The sequence below is a fragment of the Mastigoproctus giganteus genome, chromosome 1 (genome assembly GCF_048544385.1).
Source record: "Mastigoproctus giganteus isolate SK-2022 chromosome 1, ASM4854438v1, whole genome shotgun sequence".
Classification (NCBI taxonomy): domain Eukaryota; kingdom Metazoa; phylum Arthropoda; class Arachnida; order Uropygi; family Thelyphonidae; genus Mastigoproctus; species Mastigoproctus giganteus.
This window is the reverse complement of record NC_143575.1, coordinates 231,809,935-231,825,914: the sequence shown is the minus strand read 5'-3', so window position 1 is coordinate 231,825,914 and position 15,980 is coordinate 231,809,935. Positions and strand designations below refer to the sequence as shown.

General features: G+C 33.5%; 1 protein-coding gene across 1 annotated transcript in view; it reads left to right on the top strand.

The window, feature by feature from the left end:
- The window catches only part of Dolk (Dolichol kinase), an 86,843-nt gene that overhangs the window by 35,949 nt on the left and 34,914 nt on the right, over positions 1–15,980 (top strand). The window contains exons 5-8 of the mRNA XM_090369082.1: positions 314–483; positions 5,600–5,668; positions 6,747–6,935; positions 11,287–11,499. Coding sequence (XP_090225208.1) covers positions 314–483; positions 5,600–5,668; positions 6,747–6,935; positions 11,287–11,499 — 641 coding nt within the window. The remainder of the gene's footprint in view (positions 1–313; positions 484–5,599; positions 5,669–6,746; positions 6,936–11,286; positions 11,500–15,980) is intronic.

The window sequence follows — 15,980 nt, the reverse complement described above, 5'->3', positions numbered from 1 at the left end:
TGGACTTAATTTTGAAAAGTGATACTTAAAGTTCCAAGGAAGGTTTTGGCACAGAGGATTTATTTAGTACTCTTGTCATCACTCTTAATTGATCTGTTCATGATAATCTTTAAGCATAAAAAGTCCTACCTGAAAAATAGTTTAGCTTATCTTGACATCTGTGAATCATAGCACTAATTAAAACCAACTCAGAGTAACTCCTTGCTTGATTTACTTCTACTGCTGGAAAACATTAATTTTTTTTAAATTGAATTAAGTCTGCATTCAATTTTAAAAATGAATTTAATAAACTTAAAAGTATTATTTTTTTCAGATTTTCTTACAGCCGTTCTAGTCAGTTTAATATGTCAGTGGTTATTTTGTTGGCTTGTGATCTCCCTGCCTTCTTACTTCCAGAAGTGCTTCACTTTGGGAGAGGCTGTAATTATTACACAAGGACTCTCTCTCTTTATTTCTTCATCTCTCACTTCCGTACTTGCAAAGGTAACAGTATAGTTTATTTTTATTCACTCTTTTATTAAGTTTTTTATAAACACCTGTTTTCACAGTTTAATTGTGATGGAACTGTAATGAATCTAATTAATAATATTCATTTTAACTACTCATAATTCTCAGTGAAGTAGATGTCTTAATGCAATTCAATTTTCTGCGTTAAGATTCGTATTTTATTTCTTATGCATACAAGGCTAGTCCTATAATGTATTACACAAAGTTTTCTCAAAAATCATGAAAGAGCTGTGCTTGTGTTGCTTTCTGAAGATTCTTAGACATAAACTAATCTTCAGGTTCATATTAGTGGGAACCACCAGGCTCTTTTTCTCAGGTAATGAAGTATAGAAATGAGTCAAAACTTTTAAATGACACAAGAAGTAAATGATACATTAAGTAAATGATTACTTAAGTTCTGCAAATTGCATTGGCTGGAGACTAGGCTCCTGTGCAGTGATCTGATTGAGGTGTATAAGGCCTTGAATGGATTGAGCACGCTGAATTCTGATGGGATCCTTCCACTTGTTTAGATTACGAACCTAAGGGGGCATAAATTCAAATTAAGAAAAGACGGATGTATAATAGATGTGCGGAAATTGGCCTTTAGCCAGCGGGTGTTTAATTGCTGGAACAAACTTCCATCTGTTGTTGTGGAAGTTGATAGGTTAAATAAATTTAAGGAGGAACTGGACAGGCATTTGGAGGGAATGGTGTGATTTTTTTTTTTTGGCTGATGCTGCATGAGCTCATACACTTGCTTTCTTGCATCACATGCCACTACTACTACTACTACATTCTATCATTTACTGTTAATCAATCATTTTACTATCATTTACTGTTAATAAATCATTTTACTATCATTTACTGAAATATTCTAACATATTATTGTTCAAGATTTAGACCTAAATAGATGTTAGATGAACTAATGAGGCTCATGACAGAGAAGAAAATGCATGGGATGCATATAAATTATCAGGTGACACAGAAGCCTATGGCAGATATACACTAGCCTGAATCAAGTCACAAAGATGGATAGGCAAGTGAAGGCTGATTACGAGAAATCCTTGGCATTGGATGCAAAGACTTCTGTACTTATGTAAACTCTAGAAGGAAGGGGTGAATCAGATTGGTCCACTTGATTTTGATGGTTTGACTGTTGATGATCCTGTTCAGATAGCTGACAAACTGATTGAGTATTTTCCATCTACAATCACACATATGGAATTCTGTAAGGAAGGGGAGGACAGAAGTATACTAAACTCTTAACAGGGAGCTAAATGATGTTGTAATAATGGAGAGCAAAGTAGAGAAGAAATTGTTGAAGTTAAACATAAAAAAGGCACCTGAGGTGGATGGAATCTATCCAGTTATATTGAAGGAGGCAGCGAGAGAAGTAAGCAAACCCTTAGCCATAATTATGAGAATATCCTTAGAATCAGGGAGGTTTCCATGGACTGGAGATGTGCAGATGTATCCCCAATTCATAAAGGGGGTTCAAAGGGTGACAAAAATAATTATAGACCTGTTAGTTTAACTTTTATTCTGGGTAAAATAATGGAGTCACTGGTTAAAGAACTGTTACAGGATCATCGAGATGAGACTGCAGTAATAGTTCAGAAACAGCATGAGTTTGTTAAGGGGAGGTCTTGTCTGACCAGTTTGATTGGAGATACTACGATGTGGTCACAAAGGAACTAGATGTAAAAAATAATTTTGATATCATATACTTGAATTTCAGGAAAGCTTTTTGATACAGTTGCACATGGAAGACTGCTGTGCAAATTGGAGTGGTATGGCATTAAGGGCAAATTGCTACAATGGATAAAGGGATGGTTGAGTGGGAGATGGCAGAGAGTGGTAATAAATGGACACTGCTCTACGTGGATAATGTTATTAGTGGAGTCCCCAGGTTTGGTGCTGGGCCCATTGTTGTTTTGTGTATTTAACAATGATATTGATGAAGGTATATCAGGCTTGATGTCCAAGTTTGCAGATGATACAAAGGTTGGCAGGGTTGTTAATGACAATAAAGACAGTATGCTACTGTAACAGGATCTAGAAAAGTCAGGCAGATGGGCTGAGAAGTGGCAACTGAAGTTTAACATTGACAAATCCAAAGTATTGCATATGGGTAGCAGTAACCCAGAGAAACATACCAACTGTGTGGTACTACACTCAGGGAAGTGGAGAATGAAAAAGACGGGATAATTGTGCAGTCAGATATGAAGTTCTCTGAGCAGTGCAGATGGTCTGCCAGAGCAGGTCATGTAGTCTTGTCAATGATATATAGGAATTTTGCTAGCAGGAATAAGGAGGTGATTATCCCATTGCACATGGCAATGGTAAGGCCACACCTTCAGTACTGCATATAGGTTGGAGGCCTCATTTTAGGAAGAATGTAGAGTTGCTAGAACGAGTACAGAGAAGGGCAACAAGATTGGTGAGAGGAACAAATTGAGGAAAGGCTTAAGTTCTGCTAATTGCAGCTTTTTTGAAGACTAGGCACCTGCGAGGTGATCTGATTGAGGTGTATAAGGCCGTGAATGGTTTGAGCAGGCTCAGTGCTGATGGGATTCTTCCACTTGCTCAGATTAAGGACCTGAGGGGGGCATAGATTCAAATTGAGGAAAGACAGTTGTAGAATAGATGTGCAGAAGTTTACCTATAGCCAGTGGGTAATTGATTGCTGAACAGACTTCCATCTGTTGTTGTGGAAGTTGATAGCGTAAATAAATTTAAGGCTGAACTAGAAAAACATTTGGAGTGACTGGATGGGTGAAATGGGAAGTTTTTTTTTTTTTCCTTGGCCGATGCTGTATAAGCTTGCTTTCTTACATCATATGCCTCAACTAATGCTAATATTCTTAAAACTTTCATTAAACAGTAATTTTTACACCAGTTTTCTTTGTGTCTCATACCGTTGCAAAATTATAGTTTTCTGAATTACAATTACTGCTTTTCAGCTGTGCTACTTACCAAATAATACCTTGCATTAACAATTATTTGACCATTGACGTTTTATACCATTGAGGGTTTAGGTTAAGATAGGATAAAAATGTTGAACTTAAAAATTCCGGACTGAATTAAACTTTTACTTATTTAATCTAATACTTATTTAATGTTTAAAAATGGCACCTAAAACTTAAAAATGAGCACCTAAACTAATAATTATCAAATGGTATTTGAAAATTAATATTTTTTTTTTGAGAATACAATTAGAAGACACTAGCAAAATTTACAAACAGATGAAAATAATTAAGATTATTTAATAAATGAATAAATAAATTTTCTGTTTATATTCTGGGACCACCACATAAGCTCAGAGGAGTTAACAAGATAGAGAGTGTACAAGAACTTATTTATTTAAAAGAGTAAGAGATTACCTCAATCTTTGCATACAATGCTTCCAGTCAATGCTCTCCAAATGTAATGAATAAAATAAAATAAACGAATAAAAATGGACCGAATTCAAAATTATAGCCAGGCCTATGCAGAAGCTCCATAATATATTTAAAAAATCACACAGTTCTTCCTTCTTGCTTGGTACAGGTAAATGATCTTGTATACAAGATTTCTTGTAGTCAGTGCGATTTATTGTATGAAGGGTCGACTTGGTGTACTCTAGATTTATGCATCAAGCAACACGCCGCTGCAGTCTGCACATCGTGTGCAACCGTGTTGGAATTGGCCTTTCATGCCATCAATGAAGGTCACATATTCCTATTCAGTGAAGCGAAAATTTTAAGCATACAACATAATTACATAAAATTATTGATCACTGAAACCCTTGAAATGAAACTACATGAAAATTCTATCAATGTGCGATGATCCTTACCTAATTTTGGATTTCTGGTCTTTTTTTACACGCATGTGTCAATACAAATAATCTCTCCGTTTAAGAGCCACACACATACACCACGATATTTCCATCCTGTGAACACGGCAATCAGTCGAAAAGTGTTGTCTTCTTAAGGAGGGGAAAAGCTGTGAATTTCGTTTAGTTTATGTGTTCATCCAATTTTTAAACGTGGTTTTAATTTTTAATTGTGATTTTAATTATTTATTCTGACACAATATCTTCTCATACTCATGGTCTTGCTGAGTTGGTTTGATGTGTTTCAGGGTCGGATGGGGCCCTCGGCGTTCGATTATATTGCACATCGAATCAGTCATATCTCTATGAGTGAAAGAATTCATTAAATTATTTTATCCATTTATTTTATTTTATTCATTAAATTTGGAGAGCATTGACTGGAAGCATTCTATGCAAAAGATTGAGGTAATCTCTTACTCTTTTAAATATATATTGTAATAATGTAGAAGTTATTGAGCCTTACAGCTCTGGGTTTTTACTAAGAATTTATTTAGTAGTCTCAGGCTTGAACTATGGTTACTCAAAGTATGTGCCCTTTTGTATCCTTGCGCTTGACCATTAGGCTACCTGCTAGTATTTAAAAATATATTAATCCCTATATACTGCAGTGTCAGTATATAAACTAAGGTTTCTGGTGCCCTGTACAAGGCCTCACTTTTATATTTGAAATTTTTAAGCTTTGTTTTTATCATTTATGAGCACCTGTGTATAAGCTCTTCCCATTCCTTCAGAAATTATGTCATGCTCTCTTCTTCTGATAAGGTGTCAATAAGTGGCAGATTATTCATGGATACTAAATCTCTCCTGGTTGGGATGATTTCTTCCTTCTTGGAATTTATCTAGGTCAGAATTTTTTTTTTTAACTGTATCAAAAAAATGAAGAAAGTAGTGAAATGTTACTTCTTTTCTATAAAATAAAATTTAAAAATCAGTTTATTAGCTTTTACCAACTTTTAATCAGTTGGTGTTATAATAACACTGTTATATTGTATTGAAAAGCATCTTACTTAAAAGTAAACAAATAAAAGAAATGACCAGAATAGGTTCAGCTTCCCAAGCACTTCTCTTTCCGAATAAGTCTATTCTTTCAGTAGGAAGTGTTTATTTAAGAAATTGCTCTTAACAAGATTGAACTTAATGGCTAGCCTATTACATGAAATCTGTATAAGCAGTCATAATAACTTTATGAACTTATGCTTTTATGTTTTCAATGAAATTATGCATTAACCTTTCCAGATTTTTGGAATTATGATTGGTTGGAGAGTAATGAGTTCAACACTTTCTGATTCCACAAGATTTCTTCAGGTAAATTTCATTAGATATATTATATAGTTACAAAAAATTACTCATAATTATCATCTTTTCAAATTGGTTAAAATATTTTTAATATATATTTTAGTACTATAGGTGAATTTTTATAGGAGTGTATATATGGATATATAATTTATATGTAAGTTACAAGAAAGCTTTTGAAGTTTAGGTGAGCATGTTTTTAAAAGGGTTGAGATCTAATCTCTGAAAGGTGTTACTAATTAATGTTAACTAATTTGTTCATTTACCTGTTGGGAACCAGTGATTATTCATTAATTAAGATATTTTAATATTAAGCATTAAAAATGTTAATAACAAACATTATAAAATAACAATAAACATTATAACTGGTAATGTTGTTCAGTCATCTTTTCTATGTTATTCTGTCAATGTTTGTTACCAAATAATGATGAGCATACAATATAAACATGCAAATCAGATTAATTTTGTTTTTATAACATTTGTATTGCTGCTTTATGCATTTGAGATTTTCTTTTAAGGTAGGATATTTTACGAATTCTAATTCTCATTCTCCACTATTTAACATTAAGTATCTTCTGCTATTCTGCACTGTAATTATGTATTCAACAGTTGTGATATTTTACCTTAAGCTCACATTAAATATAATAATTGACTTTAAATTTTTAAAGAATTAAATCACATACAAAAATTTGATGTAAAACCAGGTATATCTGGTTTTTTTTTTTTTTTTTTTTTCTAAAGGTGCTTGCCTTTGGTAATATTTTAGGATATTTTTCTCTTGGGATGTGCTTCCACTTTTCTATTCCTGGTTAATGGCATTCATTCATGGTGTGTTTCCAGAACATATTGCTATATATTACATTTGTAAACAATTTACAGAAGTCATCCTGATGCTCTCCAATAGTTATATAGCATCTCAGAATGTTTGCAGATTTTCTGAGATGCCATGTAACTATTAGCTACTTTCCAAATGATTCATGTTAAGTTATAGAAATAATTTAATTTAGAAATTTTAAATCTTAAAAGGAAATATTTAAATCTTAAAGATTTCTAATTAAGTTTCCACATTCTTATTTATATATTTTTTTAGGTTCTTCTCTTGGGATGTGCTTTTATATTCTTTATATTGTATAGAATGCCCACACTTCAGAAACCTGTTCTATTTTATATCACTGTGATTTCTGTTGGGATTTTTCTAATGTATCCAGTATGGTACTTTTATCTTGGCCATGAACCCATACGATGGCTTCTGGCATTTTGCCTTAGAACAAAAACTAGGGTAAGTGATAAAATAATACTTAATTTGCTATCTTTATTAATTTAGTCAATGTGGTTCATGTAATTAATATACAATATAATTAACTTGAATCTTTTCAATTTTTAAAAATTACAATGATTTAAGTAAATTTATGTTGTTTAGAATTTAAAAAGTGAGCATAGTGAGTGCATAAACTCTGCTACCAGCTGGCAGCTTTGTCACTAGTTTGTTAGGAGGGTTGATATGAATTTAATTTTAAAAAATTAATAAAATAATAAAATGCCTGGTTAATAGTTTCATATTTAAGTTATAAAAATAAAGGTTTCTTTCAAGTCACTTGCCTGTATAATTATGATATGCTTTATTGTCCAAGATATAGCATAGCAAACTCTTGTGGATCCCAGTGCAAAATTTGAATTTGTGCCCCCAGATTCATAGTCTTTTGTTGCACTCCTGTCAGATGGTCTCAGAGAAAGATATCTTTCAAATCTGTAATTCAGAAAAGGTCATAGTGAATTTCCAAGAATGTGCTTTCAGGGAACATGAATAGCAATATAATTCCAAGAAAACTACTTCCAACAATCTGCCAAATCTCATTTAAGGTATTCTTTAAACAGAGCTACCCCTAAAAATGTGAGGAATATTTCATTCCTCACATTTTGCATTCCACACTTTTGTTTGTGCTCTTTCATCAATTCAGTATAAAAATATTAGGGTATTTAGTGAGACCCTTCCCCTGTTGTTTGGGGCCCCCGATGGTTGCATCAGTTCACTGCATATGTGTGCCATGCCTCTGAAGATATATCTGTTGATCTATTTCCCTGTTGATACTATTAAAAAAAATCCAAGAACTTTCATGTTCATCTTTTCCATGCTTTCAGGCATGTTGCTAATTGCACAGTGAAAATGTTTAACATTTTGCACAAAACATTTAACTCTTCTGCACACAATAAACTTGGCAAAACAAGTTCATTATGTGCTCTATAAATCAAAATATTATAAAATTAATTTTGATTTATATAGGGGTGGACAAAATAATAGAAACACCCGTGATAAGAGTTACAGTTATGCACTAATATGGTGTTGAGCCACCCTTTGCTTTTAAAACAACTTGTATTCTACATGGAAATAAATTCAGATAAATTTTGAACCGTCTTAAGACGGTTCTCACTGTTCTTTTAAAATATGCTCACATTGGCTCAATAACATTTAATTCTGGTGATCGTGCAGGCCAGGGGAGATGCTTAACTTCAGTTTTGTGCTCCTCAACCAAGATTGGACATCTGGCTATGTGTATTGGAGCATTATCATCTTGAAACATCTTATTGTTTGTGGGGAAACAATGTTTGTGTCATGGGATGAATTTGGTCACTTGGAATATCAAGGTAATTAGTGGCAGTAATTTGCACATTTCAGGGTGGTGATAGGACTGAAAGAATACCAAGATATTGCTGCCCAAACCATCGGTCCTCTTCTGTGTTTGATGGTTGGCACGAGTCAGGATGATGTGCTTCCTTTGGTATTTGCCAACTGTAAACTGTCCCTGATCTTGAAAAACGTGTGAATGATGATTCTGAATATATGACGTTTTCAATCATTGAGGGCTCCCATTTTTGTACTTCTTACACCATTGCTTTCTCTTTCTAGCATTACCATCGGTAACGAGTGACTTGGTAATAGTGGCTCACTGATAAATTTAAGCTTGATGAAGTTCTCACCAAACTATTTTGCTAGAAACTGGATTGCTGAGACTCACATTAAGTTCTGCAGTTATTTTTGAGACAGGCATTTTGTGTTTTTGGGCTACAATCCTTTTGATGTCTGGTGGTCTCTCAGTCAGTTTCGATTTTCTGCCACAATTTGTCCCATCAGAGTCTGCTTTTCCATACTTGGCGAATGCAGACATGACTTTCTATACATTTGACCTGGATACATTAAACAAATCAGCTGTTTTAGATACTAATGCCTCTCCTAGACATGCATCAACAATTTTACCTATTTCGAATTCAGATGGGTCAGTCATTTCTTTCAAGTATCTTTTTATACAGCACTTCAGCAGGCCAGTTTTGTAGAAGTCCTCTGACTGTCCTTCAAACCACGACTCGGAAGCAGAAATCACCTCATCATTAGCAGCAAAGTGTTTTCCACAAAGAAAGGACTTCAGAGCATGAAAGAGGAAGAAATCAAAAGGTGCAAGATTGGGGGAATAAGCAGGATGCAGGTAACTCGCCTGTGAGATTGGCAAAAGGATGTACATATGAGGAAAGACTTTGAATATGTGGGTTGCATACCTTGGAAACTAGGCATTGTAGAGGAGATTTGATTGAGGTGTTTAAGGCTCTGAGAGGCATAAGTACAAAGGGTTGCTCTTGCCAAGAAAAGATTAAGTTCTGCAGACTGTAGAGTCTGTAGACTCAAACCATTCAAGGCCTTATAGCCTCAATCAGGTCACCTGCAAGGTTATCTGATTGAGGTGTATAAGCCCTTGAATGGTTTGAGCAGGCTCAATGTTGATGAGATTCTTCCTCTTGCTCAGATTACACACCTGAGGGAGGAGAGCACAAATTCAATTTGAGGAAAGTCATTTGTAGAATAGATTGTGCAGAAATTTTCCCTGCACAAATTTTCACAATGACAGATGGAACAAACTTCCATCTGTCATTGTGGAAGTTGATAGTTTAAATAAATTCAAGGAAGAACTGGACAAACTTTTGGAGCAATTAGATGGGTGAAATCAGTCAACTGAGCATGATCATGCATCACGAGCTTGGTGTCGGTAGAGTGGTATTATGTACACGTGATGAGCGGCAGTGCTCATCTCACTACAAAACAATAGATTCCATAATGGAGTGCAAGTGCACTCCCCTATTGTGATTCATGGTACTATTACTGCTAGCTATGTGCAGTGCCTCAAGCAATGAGTGCTGGAAGTAATCACATGAATAGTCAACAATTTCAATGTCTCGCTGGGATAAAGATTATGCTGCTCAACCCAGTAATGCTTGATGACTGTGGAGCATTAAGTCTGCTGTTTTGCAGTGCGATGAGCATTGCCGCTCATCACATGTACATAATTCCGCTCTACTGACACCAGGCTCGTGATGTATGGTCATGCCCAGTTGACGTTTGCTGTTTTGACCAATATATATATATATTTTTTAATTTGATTGCTTAGATTACTTAAATTTTTCTGGTATCTATTTTCTATAGGGTATTAAGGTGTATAATGAACAGGAGATTTAGTTAGCGTTTTTAGTCTAACCTATTGAATACCATTACAGACCCCCAGGAATAGGTTAGACTAAAAACGCTAACTAAATCTCCTGTTCATTATACATCTTAATACCCTATAGAAAATAGATACCAGAAAAATTTAAGTAATCTAAGCAATCAAATTAAAAAATATATATCAAGCACGTATAATAGTCCAATTGCCACAGGGCAATGGCATTAACGTAGCAAGTGATAAATTAAAAATAATCAATTAGACATTAACAATAATAATAATAACACAAAAAAAAAATATATATATATATATATATATATATATTATAGTACACCATTCACTGAGTAAGCTGATGAAGAGGCACTTTGTCTCGAAAGCTACTGTATATTTTATTAGTTTTGTCTACATTTTATTTTATATCTGTTTTAGTACTTTAATTAGATATTATTTATTTATTTTAAATTTATGTTAATTCAGTTTGTCGGTCATCGCTAGAAAGTTTTGCGTTATGCAGCCTTGAAGCTCAAGGCCTGCTTTCCAAAGAAAATTATATATGTTTTTATTGTTTTGGTTATTTCTGATTTCTGTCCTAAAGTGTATGCTTGTTCTGGTATTAAATGTGTCCTATAGCTGCACTTAAATGTATAATTCCTCTTTTACCACTTAACTTGCAGTGGTTATTGTTATCCCTCTCTTTCCATATTGGCTGCAGATGACCATCTGCTACTAATGTCTTTGAAAAAGTATCTGTTGGCTTACAGGCATGTGTGCATGCTGAAATGAATGCAGTAGTGCTTCTTATACCTCTTTCATCCCTCAGTGATGAATAATTGCATTTTTTATTTCATACTTCTAGTGTCTGCTTTGTTTTAACTAACTAACATGCTAAAATAACATAATTAGTGATAACATTATCCAGGTAAAAAAAAAAGTATGTTAAAAATGTAGGATATGATTTTTATTTTTGATCCCATTATGTTTCGGGCAGCCTTAACCAATAATTATAAAAAGAATTCCAATGAACTTCATAAACAGACTGCAATTGGTGAACAGAAAAAGCCATTAAGTAAAATGATATTTTTTAAAAATAAACTTAAGTAAATAATATAGAAAAAAAACTAGCTTACTAAAATATTTTATTTTTAGAGAATGCTGCTGGTTCTTTGGCTTGCATCAACCATCATTTCTGTCCTATTTGTAGCATGGCAGAATTCTAAAAATACTAAAAAGTTATCATCTATTGTCAGAAAGTTTTTTCATGGTGTTGTAATAGTTGTCTACATTCCAGGAATTCTGTGTGATCTAGATATGATGTACTTAGCCAGTGGTGTTTCATTTGCCATTTTTTGCATCCTTGAGGTAAGTTTTTATAAAATTTTTAAATGAAAGTTTAAGATACAGTGTTTTTTATTTATTATTTTTTTTTTGTCTTGTATCTTGTATCAGTGTTTTCTGCTAGATGGTTAATTATCCTCTGAAGATATCAACCTTTTAGTAGCACACTAATTACTCATTGACACTGTTTGTTATATATATTAATTATTGCAGTGTTTTCCAATCTTTTTTCATATATGGACCACTTTTATATTTGAGGTAGAGGTCGCAGTCCACAAAAAAAGATTAAACTACACATGGAAATGTATTAATAACTATTTTTTTAAATACAGTGATATGTACTTGTACTTAACATATGTAGTACCCTTCAGGTTGTTATAGACATACTTGTATATCTCATCACTGTTAATGAGATTGTAGCCAATTGCAAAAAAATCTCTGCTTTGTTGTCATGTCCCAGACCACAGGTTGGGAAACACTGGATTATTGTATTTCTACACATGATTTTAGGTTTAGAAAATTTGTAATTGGATATATATATATTTTTTTGTCATATTTGTGCTGAAATGTTTGAATTTACTTTAAAAAATTAGTAAAAGGCTTTTTAATTTTATGTAACTTGCTTCTTTATCCATAAAGTTGATTGTGTTGGTTCAGAGTGGAAAAATTTAAATGACAGAAATAAAAAAAAAAGTGAATAGACTGAAACATGAAGCTTTCGAGGAATTTACACCTTCCACAAACCTTGCCGATTATGTATCATGAAGTAGAAAGAATTTTACATTGTTTAAATATCATACTGAAGTAAGCTCCACTGGTGTATGAGCATTAAGCAAGTCAGGTATTTTTTGTTGAAACCATTAGGATTGCTTCAGTTTGCCTTTAGCCAGTGGATAGTTGATTGGTGGAACAGACTTCCATCTTTTGTTGTGGAAATTGATAGCCTAAATAAATTTAAAGCTCAGCTAGACAGGTATTTGGAATGTACATAGAGGTGAAATGGGAGCGAGTTTTTTTTTTTGGCTGATGCTGCATAAGCTTGCTTTATTGCATTATATGCCTCTACTAATGCTAATGCTAATATATGAGACTAGAAGTAAAGAAAATAAATTAATAAAGTTAATAAGATATAAAATAATTTTATATTACATATAAAGTATATATAATATAAAATAATCAATAAATGAATAAGTCTAATGGAATATATTTTAAAATTATACAAGTTTACTAGTATGGATGAGTTGAGGGTAGATCGGGAGGAAAGAATAAGTGAAGAAATTAAGATGGTTATGCATGGTTTGACAGTTGGAAAGATAGGAGAAATTTGTTGACATAGGAAACAAGAAAGCAGAAAAAAAAATAAATGAAAATGCTTTAGGAAACCAGAAGAAACTTGAGTCATGCAGAGCCCAGAAAGTAAGCAAGTAAAGGAAAAAAGAAAATAAATACTTTTTTTTTTTTTTTTGTTGTGTTTATCTTTTTATTTTTTTGGAAAACCATTAAAGCCAATACTACTCTAGTAGCATAGATTGATTGAGGGTTGGGAAGTCAGAAAACTCTTGTTCAGAGAGTCACTAAATGTAAGAATGTAAAGTATATAAAATAAAAGAATATTATATATATATATATCTATTCTTTTATTATTTCAGATGTTAGTTATAGTGGTAGAGTCTAATGGTGTAATTATAATCAAAATTTAGCAGGTTATAGTGTATACCGAGAAACAAACCGGTACGATATAACAGCCCAAGAAACATAAGAACCTATGTAAGCGCCTACGGCAACCTGGAAAATATATATACAGGCATACCTCGAATAACGAATAGGATGCGTTCCACAAAATTACTTCGCTAAGCGAAACTTCGTTTTCAGAGGTAAAAATACTATGGCCAGAATAGGGATACTTCCTACGTAAAGAAAATGAAAAGCTTTTTTTTCCGAACAAAGACAAGTTTTATTAAATAAACAGCCAACTTACATACAAAGTGAAATCACATTTTAAAATATGAGTCTAAAGTTGATTGCTTATGCTTTTTTTTCTCTTTCATTTAACAATTGCCTATACGGAGTTATTGCATTTAACACTGATCGCTTAACAATAAAACTTCTTCCTAAATCAGGATCATTTTCACTAAAAAAATTTAAAACGTTTTCAATGTCATTTAAGCACCTTTTTAAATCTTTGGTTGTTAACACTTTTTCGGCAGGAACTGCTTTAACTTCGTCTTCATTATCTTTGTCTTCGTTGCTAACAAGGTTTTCTAAATCTTCCACTGAAAAACCATCATCTTCTGCATTCAATAAATTTCTAACATCCTCTTCATCGACATTTTCGAAACCTATTGATTGAGCCATCTGGATAACTTCATTTCTAATTTCTTGGATGTTATTTTCTTCTTCTAGTACAACTTCTGGCCATATTTTGCGCCAAACTCCATGTAAGCATTTCTTAGTGACTTCTTTCCAAGAACTATCAATGTTTTCAGTTGCGTTTTTAATGGTGTAGTTTTTCCAAAAAGTTTTAACTGTCATTTCCTCTTTATCCTCTAGTTCAGTTAAATTGCTTAATGTTCGACGCAGATAATAAGCTTTAAATGATGCTATTACTCCCTGATCCAATGGTTGAAGCAGGGAAGTTGTGTTTGCTGGAAGAAACACAACTTTGACAGGAATGCATGTGTCCAACGTGTTAAGATCAGTAGGATGTCCCGGAGCATTGTCTAACAACAAAAGAGCTTTTTCTTCAAAGTTGTTTTTTTGACAATACCGTTTTACTTCAGGACAAAAGTGGTTAACAAACCAATCAGTAAATAACTCCTTGGCAACCCATGCTTTTCTATTTGCTTTCCATATTATAGGTAAATTTATTTTTATGTTACCTTTTAACGCCCTCGGATTTTCTGAATGGTAAACTAATAACAATTTTAATTTATAATCGCCAGAGGCATTTGATCCAAAGAGTAACGTTAAACGGTCTTTGGCTGCTTTGAACCCAGCAGCTGATTTTTCTTCAATAGAAATGAAGCTTTTTGTTGGTAGCCGTTTCCAGAACAAACCGCTTTCGTCAACATTGAACACCAAATTTGGTGGAAAATTTTCACGTTCAATTATTTCCTTTAGTTTTTCTGGAAACTTCTCCTGTTAATTTTACAATATGAATCCTGGCCCGTTTTTTAAATTTCTCGAACCAACCACGAGAAGCCCCAAAGGTTTCCGTAATTTCTTCAGTTTGTTTAGATTTCAGGTGATTAAACTGGAATATTTTTTTTATGTTAAATGGGGCTTGAAATTGTGGACTTCGTTATATCGAAGCTTCGTTATCAGAGGTAACGTTAACCGAGGTATGCCTGTATATGCAATATAACATAAGGAAAACATAAGGATATATATATATACACACATACACAGGTAGCCCTCGTTTTGCGCCGATTTCCGCCGATTTGCAATAGCGCCGATCACTAACCACAACGATTTTTATTTATTTATTTTGCCAATTTTTTTTTTTTTTTTGCAATTTATTTATGAATTGAAATTTTAAAATCATCAGACAAAATTTATCGGCATCATACTGTTCGCATGATTTAGGACAATCTGAGCTAATCAGCAATTAGCACATCCTTATCAGAGACAAGAAAGATTCCTGCCCTCAAAGTAGTCACTCGTGGATGCTGGTGGTAAAGGTCCATGCAGTGAAGCATTCAGTTGGTTCTTGTTTATGCTATTTACACATGTTGGAAATTTATTATGCTAACATTTTTTATTAATTGTGCTATTAATAAATTAAATAATAATAATAGTGATATCCGTGTGCAGTTTTTGCCAATTGCATTATAAAGTTTTTAATTTAATAGAATAAAGAGAAGCCATATCTAGTAAAAGAAGTTCATCGAATCCTAGTGCAATATTTGGAGAATGGAATCTGGTGAAATGTGTGTAGGGCTATAAATGTGTTCGAATATGCCTCCATCGACTATTACTACAACTATGAAGAATGCTAATAAAATAAAACAATTGATGCAAAGTAGTAGGTAATATTTTTGGTGCCCGGAACCTAACCCTGTGATTTCCGATTGACTCCACTATATAAAGGGTTCCATTTGCGTTTGTCCCCCCAGGAACCTAACCCCGACATAAATCGAGGGCTACCTGTATATATACAGGGTGTTTCAAAAGTGATGGTCAATAATTTAAAGGTGAACTCAGACTACAATGTGCAAAAAAAGCCTAGTAAACATGGGTCCTTAATGTGAATCATTTTCAAGATATTGCACATTTCTAGTTGGGATCCACCACTGACTTGTTTGTTTAGGTTAGGTTATGCTCATTCTCTCCATTTCCGCTCTCTCAATGCTCTGAGACGTAGCAGGCATACTAGTACTTGTCAAAGGATAGTCAACATGGAAAGAGGTTACAGCAACGAAGAGTATGCGGACATGCACTTCATGTATGGTAAAGCCAATGGCAGTGCACTTGAGACTGCACGTTTGTACCAAGAAGCATTTCCC